Raw genomic sequence first — 16,669 nt, 5'->3', positions numbered from 1 at the left:
ATAGTTTTGTGATGATAACTCGGTTTTAATTTTGCATTATGGATATGTAAGAGCAGCAGCAGTATACGTTGACCCAGATTGCTTTAAATAAATCTAGTTGTTATGGCATCATAAACTCTGCAACTACATTGTCAAGCAAGTCAATTATCGAATTGAATCACTAAGCTAAAGCAAAAGCAATCAACACATAAACATTTTATTTAAGTATTTACAAGTTTTAATGACAGGCAGCATCAGCCATACAGGAACAGCCACAAAGAGGCAACCGGATGCTGATTGGCTGCTTGAGCTCACGCCCACCATCCTTTGTGTACAAGCAATAACAACATTGTCTTCATCCATTACTGCTATTTACATAAATCACTTTTAACATTGTAGCAAAAAAAAAAACAAACATCAGTGTCACTGACAGTTCGGAGAATACAACGTCACTTCCCAAGTCCACAAACCAACCTTGGAAAAAAAAAGGATGGACTTAAAACCTGACCTTGAATTTTCAAGTTTGGTTCTCAAAAAGTCAAGAAGTCACAGAACTCTGCAAAGTCCCTCTGCATGAAGTTCTGACTCTGCATCAGGTCGTCCTCAGAAGGAAAGTACTGCATGCTGTCTTCATGGACGACATGGCTTGTCTTCTGCGGGTCCTGCTCGTCCCTTGCTTCTGGATTGTCCAGGAGGGCTCCTCTGGCGTTCTCCAGAGCACCCAGGTACGAGTCCATGTCAGTGAGCTCAGAGTCTGTGTCTGAGCAGCTTCCACTGTCGCTGCCCACGGAATCAGAGCGCATGTGCATCATCTGGTACTTCTCATGCATGAGGAACTGGTTGGTGTTCTGAGGGGCCCGCATGCCCCTCGCTCGGCTCCCTTTGATGTTGACGGGCCGGAGGCATATCATGGCAGACCTCTTGAGCGGATGATGCTTGGGCCCTCTCTGGTACCCTCCCCCCTCTGTTGTCCTCCGATGGAGCACTCGCTTCGAGCGGATGACGGCGTCCCTCCGGGGGGCTTCTGTGGAATCAGCCTGCAGCTTGCAGGCCGTCCTGCACATCACCTGTGAGAGCATGTTCTGGTCTTCCTCTCTCCCTGTGATGATGCACCCCTTTACATCCTCCTCCTCCCCAGAGACAACAAAGACAGGGTGCTCTCTTTTTTTTTTTTTTAAGAGGGGGATTGAGATCTCAAATGAGCTCTGTCGCTCCTTCCCACAGTCTACCTTTTTACTAGTTTGGAGCTTTTTTTCTTGACCTCTGGCTTGGGCTGGTGCATAGCCTGCTCTTCCTCTCCTCGCAGCGGCAGCTTGCCTGCTCGCCTGGTGGCTCCCTGACACGCCCTCCTCGGCCTCGCCTGTCTTCGCCTCGCCTGACTTCAAAAGAGCTCCTCGCAGCTTAGTCTAGTAGTTTAAAGTGAGCTGCGGAGCTTTTGGTGTTGTCCAGCTTAATTTCAGAGCCTGTTTTTCTTTTGTTTGTTTAAGCGTTGTGGCACACTGATACGTCGGTCAGCAGGAACTGTAACACAGCTTCTGCTTCAGAGAATATATAAATGGTTGGGAGGATCCATTTTGTGGTACAATATGGGGTTTGCGTATACAGGAGCGACCGCCCCTGCTTTTAAAATACATTCTAATACAACGACTTTTTACACGTTCTCGTTTGTTATCGCGTAACTACGACACAGTGTGATACATTAGCACGCTTATGCACGTTTTACGTATACTGGATTTGCGACCAAGGAGGTGTTGTCCCCTGCGAGGCAAATGGTTCGCCCTGCTTCTGTCAGCAGATGTAACTTGATCCAAATCGTGTTAGTCCCGCCCCCTGTGATGATTGACACCAGCAGCAGAAGAACTGGCTAACACATTAGGTACACTTCCACAATAATTCTCTTTTTGGTATATTAATTTAACAACGTGCTAATGATTGTATATTATATGGATAGAATACGATGACTACACCTTTTAGTATGATGGTGTGCAGGTGTTCACCACAGCAAACACAATACTAAACATATTGTTATATTATTACCTCTGTCAACGTCAATCAAAACGTCATTAAATGTTACTTTAACCTCATTTTTTGTTGAGAAACACTTGTGGTCGTAGTGACCCCATGTGGCTGAGATCCAGAATACCGACTAGGTCAGTTTCACTTGCTCACTGAGCACTCATTTTGGTTTTGGCCATTACATGTTTTTTGTTTGAGGAAAAGACGCCACTGTTCATATTGTTCCAAAAATACAGAACAGAAGTGAGTGAATCTATCACCAAGTCTTTTTCCTGCGCGTTCTTAAGAGAGAAAAACAGTTAGAAACTATGGGTTGCGGATAATGGGCACGTTTCCCAAAACGAACAGTTTTACTTTAAAGCTTACAACTATAAATTGGAATTATTATTGCAATATGCAGTTGTTTCCCAAATGTTATTGATCTAAGGCTACAAAACTGTCATGGCATACCAAACAAAACTGTCTCAAAAAGTGTTTTAGTCTGTTGAATTAATAACAGGTGGCTACACAGGCCGCAACTGTGTACATTCTGCCATCTTGTGGTTGAACATTTCATTGTCACTACACGTCGCTGACACAGGTAGCCGAACACATATACATTACTTGAAATAAATAATAATTTTCGGACCAATTAAGTAAAATATAATAATTTAGTGGATGGGAATCACTGCTTTAGTGAACAGACGGCAATGAAACGGAGCACAGGGCTGTGTAAAATTGTCAAGCGATGTGTGCTAATAAAGTTTTTCAGTTCAAACAGTCAGCTGCTTGGCGTGACAACAAATTAAATGGCGGCAGACGGCCAACGGAAAGACACCCTCCACCACAGAAAGCCGTTTTAAATGCTGCTTTTTAAACTCTGACAAATCATATTCCGTGTCCCGATACGACCATGGAGCCTGTGTCGTTCGCAGATGAGCTTCCGGAGAGAAATTTGTGTGTTGTCGGCTCGGAGTTGGTGGAAAACTATACGGTAAACAAGGCTCGGTTTCAGCTCTGCTTCCGCCCGGTTGCCGAGCTCGTCGCTTGCTGCTTTAATTTGTCGGCGAGATATTATAAGTTAATTAGCTCATGTTGAAATCTTCCAGTTATTATTCCTGCGTTAAACTTCTTGTCACCGACACGCGACATGAATCGGACAGGAAGACACAAGCTAACTGCTAACTAGCCGACTGCTACACAATAAACAAAACAACACGACTGAGAGAAACATGCTTTACATAGTGAAAATTGACTTTTTTCAGAGTGAACCTCGTCAACATGCAACAATGTTTTAGCCCTGCTGAACATTATCACCAGCTTCAGGTTAGGTGTATTTGGTGCTTCAGGTCTACATCATCGAGGTGATGGTTGGAGAGCATAAATGGACGGTGAAGCATCGCTACAGTGACTTCCACGACCTCCACGAGAAGGTAAGCATGTTAGAAAGGTGTATCACTCATGCTAAAGTTACGTTTAGCTGTCTGGGAGCAGGGCACTTTAGAAAAATGTCTTCCAAAACAACACCCAAACAGTTATAACAGTTAATAATGTTACTATTCACTGCCATGTGCCAAGTGTTGGAACTGCTATCATCATAGCTTTGAATATTCTCATTCATCCAGGTTATTGTACTCATATTATGACCATTATATGTTCCTTCTAGTTGACAGCAGAGAACAAAGTAGACCGACGTCTGCTCCCTCCCAAGAAGATGCTGGGCAAGAACTCTAAGAGTCTTGTGGAGCGTCGTCAGAAAGATCTGGAGCTCTACCTGCAGACGCTACTGCAGCAGTTCCCACAAGCCACGCCCACTGCACTCGCCACTTTCCTCCACTTTAACCTTTACGTGAGTGCTCTGCGGCATTCAACTTCAGCCTATACTGATTGGACACAAGACACAGTTTACAGTATATCATAGACTGTTTGGTTTTATCATTCTTTTAAACAAAAACACATGTTCTCTGATAGTAAGGCACCGCATAGGAAATAATTGCATTTTACTGTATTAAGTGAATTGTGCTTATTTTCCTTGTAGCGGTGTCTAATCTAGGTTGTTGTGATACCACTAGTTTATCTCATGACCATGTCAGTACAACAGTTGGCCACTGTTGCCAAAGTCCTCAAGGCAGTAAATAATCATCCTCATGTGATCTCTGCTATGCAACATGTGAACATGATTGAGAATTCAAGCCTGAAACACTGACCCTTTTTGCACTGCTCTAGTGGAGGTTAAAATCATATGGAAGAAAATAGAGAATTTTGCAAGGATGTTACAGTTCTGCAGGTTGATATCAAGGCATCATTGGAAGACAATGCTGCCTTGCATGCTGCGCTTCAGTAGGCTTATAAACCCTATGGAGGAAAATAGAGCATTATACGAGGATAACAGGGTTCTACAGCATGATATCAAGGCACTACTGGAATATAATGCTGCCTTACACGCTGCTCTCAAGGATGTTAAAAACCCTATGGAGAAAATCAGAGCATTACGCAATGATATCAAGGTTCTACAGGATGATATTAAGGCATTATTGGAGGATAATGCTGCCTTGCACACCACTCTTGAGGAAGCGAAAGATACAATGCACTAGGCTCACGTAAGGCAAAATCTACATCAAGCTAAACAGGGGTCCAGGAGAGGTCCCTTAGTTTGACATTACTGTACACATTTTTAGAATACAATTATGTATAAAACTAGAAAAAAAGGATTTTAGATTTTACAATGTGACTGGCGACAGTGTGTACCCCGCTTTAGTTCTTTACAGGCATTCCTTTTTTATGTTCAGCTACAACTAAGATGATTCATTTATCGCAAAGACAGCATCACTAGGCTGCTTTTCCTTTTTCAGGAGATCAACGGCATCACGGCGGCACTGGCTGAGGAGTTGTTTCATCAAGGTTTCCGTTCTTCTTGTCTAAAGTTTCTGCGACCTTGTCAATAATTAATCAAGGTCCTGCAGCCGAGTGCTTCCTTTTTGGCGGTTTTGTTTAGTTCAGCTGGTTCTGACTATCACTATGTTTACATAGCATAAGAGAAATTGGGGAAATAATTTGAAATATTGCATTTATGGGAGATTCAAACTCGAACCATCACCGTTTGTAATTTGCTTAATTGGCTTGTCTTAAGTCACCAGATTTGTTAATTACAGCATGTAATTGGGTGATAGCTTAAGATGATGCACACACACTCCCAGTTGTTCTCCACGGGTTTTGACTGGGAACTAGACAATAATGTAGGAACCAGAAATATCAATGGCAGTTTATCCACAAGGCGTGATTGTTTTGTTTTTGTAGCTAAGATTAAAATGTATTAATCTCATATCTCTGTGGCGTAGGTGAGCAGTTGCTGCAGGCTGGTGAGGTGTTTTTGCTGCGGCCGCTGCAGCTTCACGCTGTTTCCCAGCAGCTCCGCCAGGCCAAACCGACATGCTGCAACGGGGACGCCAAGACCGACCTGGGACACATCTTGGACTTCACCTGCAGGCTGCGCTACCTCAAGGTCCGACCTGATCCTAAACGTCATGCTCCTGTATCCCCACACCAGCAGAGTGGTTTTGTGTTTTCACTGTTTTATATCTGTTGATCAGATCTCCGGCACTAGAGGTCCAGTAGGAACCAGTAACATCTTGGAGAACAGTCTCCCCTTTGATCTGTCTTTCTTCAAGTCACTGCTGCAGATCGAGGTAACCACTTCTCAAGTTCACAATTCATGCCTACGGTGAAGTGTAGTCTGTCATCTGTCTCTGTCTGCTTGTCCTCAGATCAGCAATTGCAATTCTGAGCAAATTGGAGGTTTGTCCTCTCTGAGGTCAAGTCTGTCCACACTGAATATCCACCACTCCACAGAAACCATGATGGTATAGTTACAATGTACATACAGTATAGCATGATGTAGCTTAGGTATTAATAATGTCTGTTGGCCATGTTCCTCAGCTGATCCTCGTCCCGGAAGCAAGTGAATTCTCACAGTGGGAAGCAGAGGGGGCGGAGTCTGGATGCCCCGTGACCGCTGTTGTTCCCCTGTGGGGAAACCTAACCACGCTGGACATGAGCCACAACGCCATCAGCACCATCGACGAGTCAGTGGTGAGACACAGCCTCCATATTCAATCGCTACATGCTTTTCGTGTCTTGTCTCTAATTTTCTTCAATATCTCACAATATGTAGAAACTTATCCCAAAGGTGGAGTTTCTCGATCTGAGCCACAACCAGCTTTCTTCAGTGGAAAACCTTCAGGTACTTGTCGGGATGGAAGAAATAATGAACAACTGAGTCTTGATTTCACGCAAACTGGCTCTGATGGAGTGCTAGAATGAAAACCACATCAACTCATCAACAACCTGTTCTGTGGTTGCAGCACCTGTACAACCTGGTGCATGTGGATCTGTCCTACAACAAGCTGCGCATACTGGAGGCGGCTCACACCCGTCTGGGCAACATCAAAACTCTTAGCTTGTCTGGCAACCAGCTGGACCAACTGACAGGCCTCAGCAAACTCTACTCGTTGGTCAACCTGGACCTCAGCCACAACCAGCTGGCCCAGGTAGTCCCCCACGCTGCCCTCGCAGGTTGCCCAAAAACTTCTACTACAAATAAGTAGACAAACAGTGGACAAAAGTTGTCAACTAAACACAACAACACAAGATTTTAATGTAGAGTTCATATATTTGGATTGTTTATGCAGAATTTGTGTTTGTGTGTGTGTTTGTGCAGTTGGAGGAAATCAAAAACATTGGTGCTCTGCCATGTCTGGAGAAACTCAACCTATCCTCTAACCCCATGTGCATCATCCCCGACTACAGAACAAAAGTTTTGGCCCAGTTTGGCGACCGTGCAGCAGAGGTACAGGACCACCTCTTCACTGCACTGCCATTATTTGTGACCTCATTAATGCATTGTTTAATCATCCTGCATCTCTATGTCAGGTCTGTCTGGATAGTAAGGTGACAACAGAGAAGGAGTTGGACACAGTGGAAGTGTTAAAGGCCATTCAAAAAGCCAAACAAGTCAAAGACCGTATGAGCAGCAGTGACAAGAAGGTAATGTTGGTCATGCAACATGCATCATTATTTGATATTTGATAGGATTAGAAACAAATTAGTTGTGTAAGTACTAACCCAGGGAATTTTGATGTGTCCTGTTAGTGGCTTTATTTTGCTGTCTTGATTTCGTGCTACGATCCTCATTTACTAATCACACATGTCTAGTAGTTTTGCCATTCTGACATCTAACACTGATTCATGTGGCAGGTGAATTACTATGGAATCTTCTGTTTGTGTTTCTACCACCGTCATACTGTGTGACAAACCCGATTAAAGGAAAAACTTCACATTTCTGGAATTGTGCCCATCATCCACAATCCTTATGAGAGACATGAACATGTGTGTTTGAATGTGCATTCTAAAGATATAAAAAGAGATATTAAAAAAAAGACTTAGCTAAGATGCACTCCATTCACATATAATGTGACTTGCATATTAACCAAGCTACAGCAACATTGTATTTATTATTATCATCGTTTCACTGATCGAACTACGTTACAGGCATATTGACACCTTGCCACGCCACACCGGCTAGCTACTAGCTTCACCACACACTCGTCAGCACCATGCTCACAGTGCGTCAGGCCACTACCAAAACATAATACTTTATATTGGTTCTGCTGCTGTTGTGTTCTTATTGTTGAGTTTGGAAAAGTTAATGTTGCCGTTTGTTGTCACTTGATGCTTAAAAGGACCAAAATACTGTTAAGTATTACATGTTATCATGAATGTACTCGTTACTACATGGTTACAGTATGTAGTACTATAGCGGCATGGTGTGTCCCATTATGTGCAGTAATGAGGTTTCTTTTTATCTGTTTTTATATCTTTAGAACTCACAGAAAAGAGAACACGTGTTCATGTCTTGCATAAGAATTGTGGATGATGGGCAAAACAAAATTTAAAAAAAAGTGCAGTTTACCTTTAAGTGTTTGTTACAGTTGTAACTTTTAGATTAGCTGCTCCAACCTCACACCACCAACCAGAGAAACACATCTATCACACAGCCGATGAGCTGCTTGGGGTTTTCTGGAGGGGAAAAAAATGCCCTGCTTCACTGGGTTAAGCGCGAAAGACAGGTGAATAAAGACTGGATCTACTGTTATGTCCCCGATGCACCATCTCAGTGGGATTTTTAAGACTAAAAGGAAGACTAACGGAGCTTCTGATTGATGATGCGGATGGTGGCTTGCTCTCTGAAGGCTTCCTCCTTTCTGTCCTCTTGTCAGATCAGTGAGGAGACCAGGCTGTCTGCTGCTGCACCTCCTGGCCTCTCTCCCCCCTCCTCTTCCTCTTCCTGTACCTCTGTTGTCGCCCCTCCCTCTTTTACCTCCTCCATACCCTCCTTTTCCTGTCAGGCCCGCCAGGCTGCCTGCGCCAGCCAAGGTAATCATGTATGTATCAGGCTGTGCAGGATTGGCGGATGGAGGAGTGTTCTTTCTTTTTTTGATTAATGTAGAAGACACAATGTCTAAATCTAAACTCCTTAATTTGGGGTAACTTGAAGAACAATCAGTTCTTCATATTCCCAGTCAGCTGCTCCTTATCCTTTTATCTGTGGTGTGGGTTTGTTCTGAACATAGTATAGATTTTAATCGTCTTATTTTTGTGCATTTTCATGTAAAGACACAATAAATGACGACATCGCTAAGAATGAATTTAGCTCACATTTGCACTTCCCATCTGCAACTCTTGCTGTTGATGAAGAAATGACTGACAGAGAAGAAATCGCCACTCTGCCAAGTATCCTCCCACCTGCACTCTGTACCGGCGCACACCTCACATCTGCTGTCATCACCCAGGTTAGACAACTCATTATCATGACAACTAATTCGGCTTTGTCGTATTTAGTGTGTGCTCAGTTTAATACATTGCAGCCTTGCATTTGAAGTTCTTAATAATAGAGCATTGTTAACCAAGGCAAAGCTGTGGATGCACAACACTGAATGTTCATGAGCAGCAACGTTTGGGGTTTGTATTTGTCTGTGTGCAGGACAGAGATTCTGCTGGCTTCCTCTCTGAACACTCGCACTGTGATTCCACTGCAACTGTTAGCACAACAGCCACTGACAGGTCAGTATCCAATAAGTGTGATGCCGTCGTAGTGTAGCAAAAATAAAATCCATGTTCACCTTACCCCCCCTCCGTTTGTCTTCCAGTTGCACATGCTCCCTTCCTTCCTCCAGACCAGTTGAAGCCACTTGCTCCGGCTGCAGCGCCACCTGGTGTCCTCTGCTTGCTCCTCACCTCCTCTCCCTGACTTCCACCAACCAGCGCTTCATCACTTTGCTCTCTAAGCGTCTCCGCGCTGCTTTGAAGGAGGAGCGTAAGGCAAAGATGGATACGGAGAGTAAGGAAGAGGGATGTCAATCCACAGAGAGTTCTTCCCATGTGGAAAGAACAGAAGTGGGCTCCCCAAGGTAATTACCAGGACTTGAACTTTTAAAATATTAATTCCATTTTGTATTTCTGGGATATTTGTTTTGTACCTTTTACCTTTTTTGTCACGTATACCCAAATACAAAATACTCCCTCATTGCAGTCCAAACTCCAGGGATGGCTACTTTGAGATGGGACTGGATGATTCGGTTCAGGAGTCTGACTCGCTCTCGTCCACACCGATCGCTACTCCTCCGACAGGGCCAAGTGGGCCTCAGTTGAACCCCTGTGATGAAGATGAGCTGGAACAGGAAGTCCAAGTCAACAGTGTTCTGTGGTGCTACTGTCTCAAGGTGGAAGAGGAGGCGGTGGAGCAGAAGATAGTGTGCTTGGTGCTGACGGCGAAGCTACTGGGATTGCTGCACTTATCAAACGATATCAAAGACCCCAATCAAGATGCAGGTAAGTCACTCATTAATAAACCTAAACTAACGAACCTAACAAATTGCTGTTAATTGTGAAATGTGATATGCATGTCACATCTTAATTTTGCTTTGTGTTTGCAAATGAAGACCCAAGTCCTTGGACCGAGGAGGTATTGTCCAGTCTCCAGGTGGACCTACTGCTGCGTTTCTCTCAACTCCAGCTCCAACTCCATGCCGAGCTTCCTGGCTCATGTCTGGCCTTCGGGCTCCAGTCCAGTCCCGCTCGCTACTACCTCTTCTCCGAGGTCCAGGAGCTCCAGCGAACCACAGCTGAGCTGAAACGACTGATGCTGGTCAGATATGCGACCTGTAACTGCACTTGTCTGAGTTACATCGCTGTAAACTCTAAACTTCTCCACTTGTCACTCGTTTAACAGGTAGCGGAGTGTCAGCCTGACTTAGAGATGCACATCGCCCCCCAGCTTTTCCCTCACTCCCTCCTGAACTCCTGGGAGCTGGAAGAGAGTCGGGGAGCCCAGAGAGGCTACCTGACTCTTTTCCTATCCTCCTCTTCCATGACCACCTCACACCCACTCCTGTTGGACATTTTACCCAGCACGAATGGGCCGACCTGCCCGTCGCTCCTCTTCCTCACTCCCCGACACCTCTGGGTACTGAAGATAGACTTCAGAGAGCTCGCTACCTCCTCCTCTGGTTACAGGCTGGTCCGTGTGCCTCTTGGCTCAGTGGTGCTTCACCCCAGTGAGAGAGCTCCTCAAGCAGATGTCGAGTTCTGCCAGGACCCAAACCACCACTACAGGTACAGAGAGTGAGGGGTGGACAGTGAAAACTTCAAGGTCAAATTCCAAAGACACTTGTCAACAATGTGCTTAGGTGGAGTCATTTAGTGGAGCTGCTGTTGGGTGGTCAGAGGGTGCTGCTACTTTTCCCCCTGGCCCAAGACAAGAGCGCCTTTCTGGGAGAACTGAGCCAGCAGAGGGGAACTCTGGAGGGGCTGAAAATGGTTGCTCTGCCACTTTCCTTCAAATGTTTGCCACATCAAGGAAGTGGAGGTGAACACAGACTCAGACCTAGAACAAAACAGAATTTTCCATAGGTATTTTGAATGAATTGTTATCCTTTTCATTGACGTTGACTCCTCCGTATTCCATCAGGTCCCTGTAGAACCAGTAAGCAGTTCTGTTGTACATGTAGCAGAAAATCACACAGCACCAAGAGGTAAGTCTGTTCATTCACTTAATCCCCATGCTGGAACCTATCCCAGCTTACTTTGGGCAAGAGGCGGGGTGCACCCTGGACTAGTCACCAGGACACATATAGACAACCATTCACACTCACATTCATAACTGTATACAACTTAGAGTCGCCAATTAACCTAGCATGTTTTTGGAATGTGGGAACAAACCGGAGTACCCGGAGAAAACCCACAAATTCAGGGAGAATATGCAAACTCCACACAGATGCCCAACGCCGATTTGAACCCAGATCCACTAAACGTGGCCAAGATGCTAAAACTAGGCCGCCATGTATAAAAAATGTGGTGCTCCTTTCTCATATTCCTTCCTAACGACTTCATTCTTGCAGCTCCTCTCGTCTCCCACTGGAAGAGACCCAACCATCCCCCCACCTCACGCCGGGTCTTTCTCCAGGGTTGAAGCTCCTGGCTGGGCTTGATGGGGATCAGCTACTGACTTACTTCCACAAATATATAGCATTGGTAGAATACACTAAATGACGAATGACTAAAACTAAAGTCCAGACTTGATACTGGTTTTCTGTGCCTCTCCAGTCTGAGGGGGAGGAGCTGAGACAGGTCTTGTGGCTGTCCGTGGTCCTTTATACGTCTCCTGAGGCTGAACTCACCTGCTGCCTGTTGCTCTCCACTGATAGCATCTACTTCCTGTTGGAAGACTCTGCGGCCACACACTGCCTCCCAGGTAGAAATGTGTATCTTTCATAGTTCTCCTCATTCTTATCCTCACGAAGGTCGCAGGGGGTGCTGGAGCCTATCCCAGCTGTCTTCAGGCGAGAGGCAGGGTACACCCTGGACTGGTGGCCAGCCAATCACAGGACACATATAGACAAACAACCATTCACACTCACATTCATACCTATGGACAATTTGGAGTCGCCAATTAACCTAGCATGTTTTTGGAATGTGGGAGGAAACTAAAACTAAAAGAAAACCCACGCATGCACGGGGAGAACATGCAAACTCCACACAGAGATGGGCCGAGGGTGGGATTGAATCTGGGTCTCCTAGCTGTGAGGTCTGCGCGCTAACCACTCGAGCACCGTGCAGCCGAGCTCATTCAAATTTTATTTAATTGATCTGAAAATTATCCACCTTTTTTCCAGCAAATTCATGTGGCAAATGAATCAGTGCCGACAATTCAATTGATATGTCACGACTCATAATATTTTGTACATTTTAATAATCTATGCTAACATTTGTGGCACTAAGCTAGGTGAGAAGTTATGTTCCATAAAGCAGGTTTCATGAAACTGCATAGAAGCATTGGAGATTTAAATATTAGTGCTTATTCAGATAAAGGAGTGTGTGTTGAGGAATGTAATTTCACTTTTGGCCAAGTTGAGCAGCGACCCACCAGCGCCAGCATTTGGGGAAAAAAGCTTGACATTATCACCACCTACAAGGACTCAAGCTGTCAAAAGAACACGTCCGACGGACATGTTTAGGAAGTCTTTAGTGTCGTAGATTGAATCTCACTTCTGTTTTTGTCTTCCAGCCATGGATGTGACAGATCCAGACACGAGCGTCTGTCTTTGCTGCTGTCTCACCATCAGACTCTCTGAGCTGCTTTCTGTCAATGTGGGATTGTTTGATCAGTACTTCAGGCTCGTAGGTCAGCAAGTCTACGCACACTTGGTCTCCAGTATCTGTATAGAGGTCTGCACAACACCACCGTCATGGATCCTTTCTCTTTATTGGTGTCTCTGCAGGTCGTTCAGCCGAGCACATAGTGTGCTGTCTGAGCAGGGACATTTACGGGACCGGCGTCTTTTTGCAGGAACTGATGTCTGCTCTCAGTCTGCAGCAGCAGCAGCTCCCCGCTCCAGAGCCCTCAGAGCAGGACTTCTACTCCCAGTTTACCAACATAAGCACAGGTAATGATTGTCCACTCCAAAGCTGAGGATTGCTTTGCTAGTTTTTCCCCCTGATGTCAATATGTCTGCCCCATGCAGGTAAGATGCACAACTACGAGTTGGTCCACTGCAGCAGGGTGAAATTCGTCTATCCCAGTGAGGAAGAGATGGGAGACTTGACCTTCATCGTGGCCGAGAGGAAGACCCCAGCGAGTACGGCATCCTCATCGTCACGCTCCTTCAATGTGCTGCTGTACCTGCTGGTCTTTCAGGTGAGTTTTATGACTTGCCACATGTGGCGGTTTTGTAATGCTGAACAAAGCAAAATTCATTCTGGACCAAAAACTCGCTATTGTTCTCTAGTGTTACCATATCTAAGTTACTGTGTCTTGATATGGGGACATAACTACAAAAGTACTCTTCACTTAGCAAGTGGTGCCAGTTATAGAGAACATACAAATTCCTAAAATGACAATTGTTGATCTGGTAAACAACTAAAATTATACACAAAGCAAACATGAACCTACTGCCTCATCATGGTAATGGTTTTATTTCATTTGAACATGCATCAGATTACAATTGAATGCATCCCATAATCAGTTCACAGTTCCACATGTCCAAAAGGAGTAGGAAGAAGCAAAGCTTATTAAATCCTACCCCTCCATCTGGTACTTTTACAATCAGTAACTGTTACATTTGTTCACTTCCTGCTTTCCTAATATAGTTAAAAAATGTTTTTTTATCATGTACCGAAGTATGAGGTGATATGACCATCCAATGACATAATGGGTACCATAGTAAGTGTCAATATAGTGATATATATTATTATATTATTATATTTGTTCACTTCCTGCTTTCATAATATAGTTTCACAATAATTTTTTTCTAATTTTAATGTTTATCCTAATATAATTTAAGTTTGTAATTTTCATTTTCATTTTATTTATTATTATTAATAATAATAATTAATAATAATAATAATAAATTTTATTAATTTAATTTTTTAATCACGTAACGAAGTACGAGGTGATATGAGCATCCAATGCCATAATGTGTACCATAGTAAGTGTCAATATAGTGATATATATAGCACATCATGACTGGTTCAAGACTCTTCATCCTTGTATTTAGCAAACATCAACTGCTTGTATTGTTTCTTGAATTGGCTCATCGTTGTGCATTGTTTGATTTCCTTACTCAATCCATTCCATGGTTTGATTCCACATACTGAAATGCTATGGCTTTTTCACGTAGTCCTAGCATAGAAGTGTTTCAAATGTAGTTCTTCCCTGAGATCATATTTCTCCTCTCTTGTAGAGAAGTATTGGATGACATTTTTAGCTAATTGGTTATTTTTAGCCTTATGCATTATTTTAGCTGTTTGAAGATGAACTATATCAGCAAGTTGAAGTATTTGTCATTTTAGAAATAAGGAGTTAGTATGTTCTCTGTATCCTTACTATATCCTTATCATCTTCTCCTGTTTATTTCATAATTGGGAAATGATACATGTTTAATATGGGTAATGGAGCGTACCACTGCCAGTGTGTGAATGAATACTGGGTTCACTTCACTGCCAAGCGCTTTTGCCTGACTGAGGAAGTTCCAATGTTCTTTTCCTTTAGTTTCACCTTTTGTTGACGTTCTCTCCTTGCAGGTCCAGATGCCTAACGACCAGGCTGCTTCCCTCACAGGATCCTCCTCATTACTTGGCTCCGCCCACTCACCCATCCTCCAGCCTCGGACTCTCATCCTGACCAGTACGGATGTCTTCCTGTTGGATGAAGACTATGTCAGCTATCCTCTTCCTGACTTTGCCAAAGAGCCTCCTTCCAGGTGACTATGCAGGAAACCACGCAGAAGAATTAACTGAACAGTGGTAGTAAACTGATCACCCTCCTCATGCTCTTCCGCAGAGAACGGTATCAGCTGCGTGAAGCTCGAAGGATCCGGGACTTGGACCGGATCCTGCTCGGTTACCAAACGTACCCTCAGGCTCTGACCTTGGTGTTTGACGACCTGCCAGGCCCGGACCTGCTCTGCCACCTCACCATGGACCACTTTGCTGTTAAGGGGGAGGAGACGCTGCCTTGCGGGGGCGTCGGCGGGGGAGCCGAGGGTGAGGTGCAATGGTGCGTCTTCGTCCCGGGAGCCGAGAGCAGAGAGAGACTCATCTCGCTCCTGGCTCGCCAGTGGGAGGCGTTGTGCAGCCGAGAGCTTCCTGTGGAGCTCACTGGGTGATCGCAACCAGGCAGTGACCTCAACCTCTAGTGGGGGGGCGGGACCGGTTTCATCCAGATTATTACGGAAATCAACTTCTTGCTGCTCACAAACAACTTCACTGAATGGTCCGGCGAGGAGCTGGTTGCCATGGAGATGTAACGCAAAGAAAGAGCAGCATTCAGCATTCTCCTCAAACGTGATGGAACAATTTGAAGAAAGGAGAATGCTTTGAATGAATTACCCGCACACTGATGCCGAGTTTGGAAAGGTGGTTTTCCTTTTGTGTTGATCACCTCCTTGTCGGAGTTGGCTTAGTTGGCATCAGGAACACAACAATAGCATCCATGTGCACATTTGCTAGGAGAACCAACATCAGTGTTTTCTTGTATTTAGACAATATTGTCCACCTCACTTTCGCTTTTCACGGGTGCGTGACCACAAACACGCTTTCAGTCTTTTTTTTTTAATCTTTCACTGAGCATGAGAGAGACTTTTAAAAGAAAAGGGAAATTGTCTGCAAAGCCAATCAAGCCATGCATGCAGGTGGCAAGTTGTGCTTTTTTAAAAGACATTGTGCGCCGCCCACCCACTATTTGGCAAGTGCCCTTAGGAGGGGGAAAAAGGGACTTGCATGCAGCAGAGTCAGACTTGGCACTATTGCAGCACAGCACCAGACAGACTGAATTTAGTGCACAGCTTCTTTCACTCGGATGGGCGCTTATGTCATTTTTAGGTCATTCACACAAATGGACTGTTTTTTTTAATAGTTAAGTTAACTAGTGATCTTTATCTAAAGATGTATATTTAGTCTGTTTTTAGTGGAATTGAAAATATGCTAGTTAGCCTATAGCTAGGAGCGTACATTCAGTCTGCATAAGTGGGCTGCTTTATTTACATTACAGTAAAGTTAGAACCAAAAATTACTTTTGTGCAGTATTGGTCAGACCACTATTTTAACACACACACACACAGCGTGCGGCCCAGAGCAATGGATTCTTTGCACATTCTGAGAAATGAAGTATTTCTTGAAGAAAATGAACTTTTTATTGATATTCTAACTACGTACACTCAATAGCCATGTCATTAGGTACACTATCTCATAAGTCGTACCAAAAAATTGTCTTAACGAGGATATTAATGCTCATATTTTAACTGTGTTTTTATTATTGTGCTTGCACAGTTGTACAGCTCTTAAATAATAATTTGTCAAAACTGAACATAATTAGAATAGTATTGTGTCGGGAGTCAGTGTTCCTAATGATGTGGCTGCTTCGTGTTTGAATCTGAGGAAAGTTTTGTAGTAATTGTGCTCTGTTGTCTTATTATTTTTCACAAAATGACAGTGTTATATTGTCATTTGAGTATTTTTGAATGTCTGTTTTTATATCATATGGTGTATTTTGTACAGCAAAAGAAACCCCCTGATGCCCTTCTCTCTTTCTCCCCTGTCCCGTCTCTACCTCTTGTCCCAAGGAAAATACCACTAAATTAAA

At 44.1% G+C, this 16,669-nt stretch overlaps 2 protein-coding genes across 3 annotated transcripts; one reads left to right on the top strand and one right to left on the bottom strand.

The window, feature by feature from the left end:
- Window positions 1-179: 179 nt before the first annotated feature.
- On the bottom strand, window positions 180-1,514 carry LOC131106196 (uncharacterized). The gene has a single exon (XM_058055040.2). It carries the CDS (start codon window positions 1,056-1,058, stop codon window positions 510-512), a length of 549 nt encoding a protein of 182 aa, XP_057911023.2. The 5' UTR covers window positions 1,059-1,514; the 3' UTR covers window positions 180-509.
- Window positions 1,515-2,756: 1,242 nt separating this feature from the next.
- Window positions 2,757-15,194, top strand: nisch (nischarin). 2 transcript variants are annotated; one of them, XM_058055034.2, is made up of 28 exons: window positions 2,757-2,968; window positions 3,324-3,407; window positions 3,641-3,823; window positions 4,827-4,875; window positions 5,313-5,476; window positions 5,565-5,660; window positions 5,739-5,834; window positions 5,911-6,063; window positions 6,146-6,214; window positions 6,336-6,521; window positions 6,692-6,820; window positions 6,904-7,017; window positions 8,250-8,406; window positions 8,728-8,822; window positions 9,014-9,093; window positions 9,180-9,440; window positions 9,563-9,861; window positions 9,972-10,177; window positions 10,262-10,644; window positions 10,719-10,897; window positions 11,000-11,063; window positions 11,430-11,562; window positions 11,635-11,782; window positions 12,596-12,712; window positions 12,810-12,974; window positions 13,053-13,225; window positions 14,611-14,789; window positions 14,870-15,194. In XM_058055034.2, the coding sequence occupies exons 1-28, from the start codon at window positions 2,888-2,890 to the stop codon at window positions 15,192-15,194; spliced, it is 4,368 nt and encodes a 1,455-aa protein (XP_057911017.2). In that variant the 5' UTR covers window positions 2,757-2,887. The 2 variants fall into 2 exon arrangements, with proteins under 2 accessions (XP_057911017.2, XP_057911019.2); XM_058055036.2 differs by lacking the exons at window positions 9,014-9,093; window positions 9,180-9,440; window positions 9,563-9,861; ... (9 more) ...; window positions 14,611-14,789; window positions 14,870-15,194 and having other exon boundaries at window positions 8,250-8,414.
- Window positions 15,195-16,669: the final 1,475 nt, after the last annotated feature.

This window comes from Doryrhamphus excisus, linkage group LG18, assembly GCF_037039965.1.
Source record: "Doryrhamphus excisus strain RoL-2023G ecotype Guam linkage group LG18, RoL_Dexc_Guam_v1.1, whole genome shotgun sequence".
Taxonomy (NCBI): Eukaryota; Metazoa; Chordata; class Actinopteri; order Syngnathiformes; family Syngnathidae; genus Doryrhamphus; species Doryrhamphus excisus.
The sequence above is the reverse complement of the archived record's forward strand: the minus strand, read 5'-3'. Positions and strand labels throughout refer to the sequence as shown.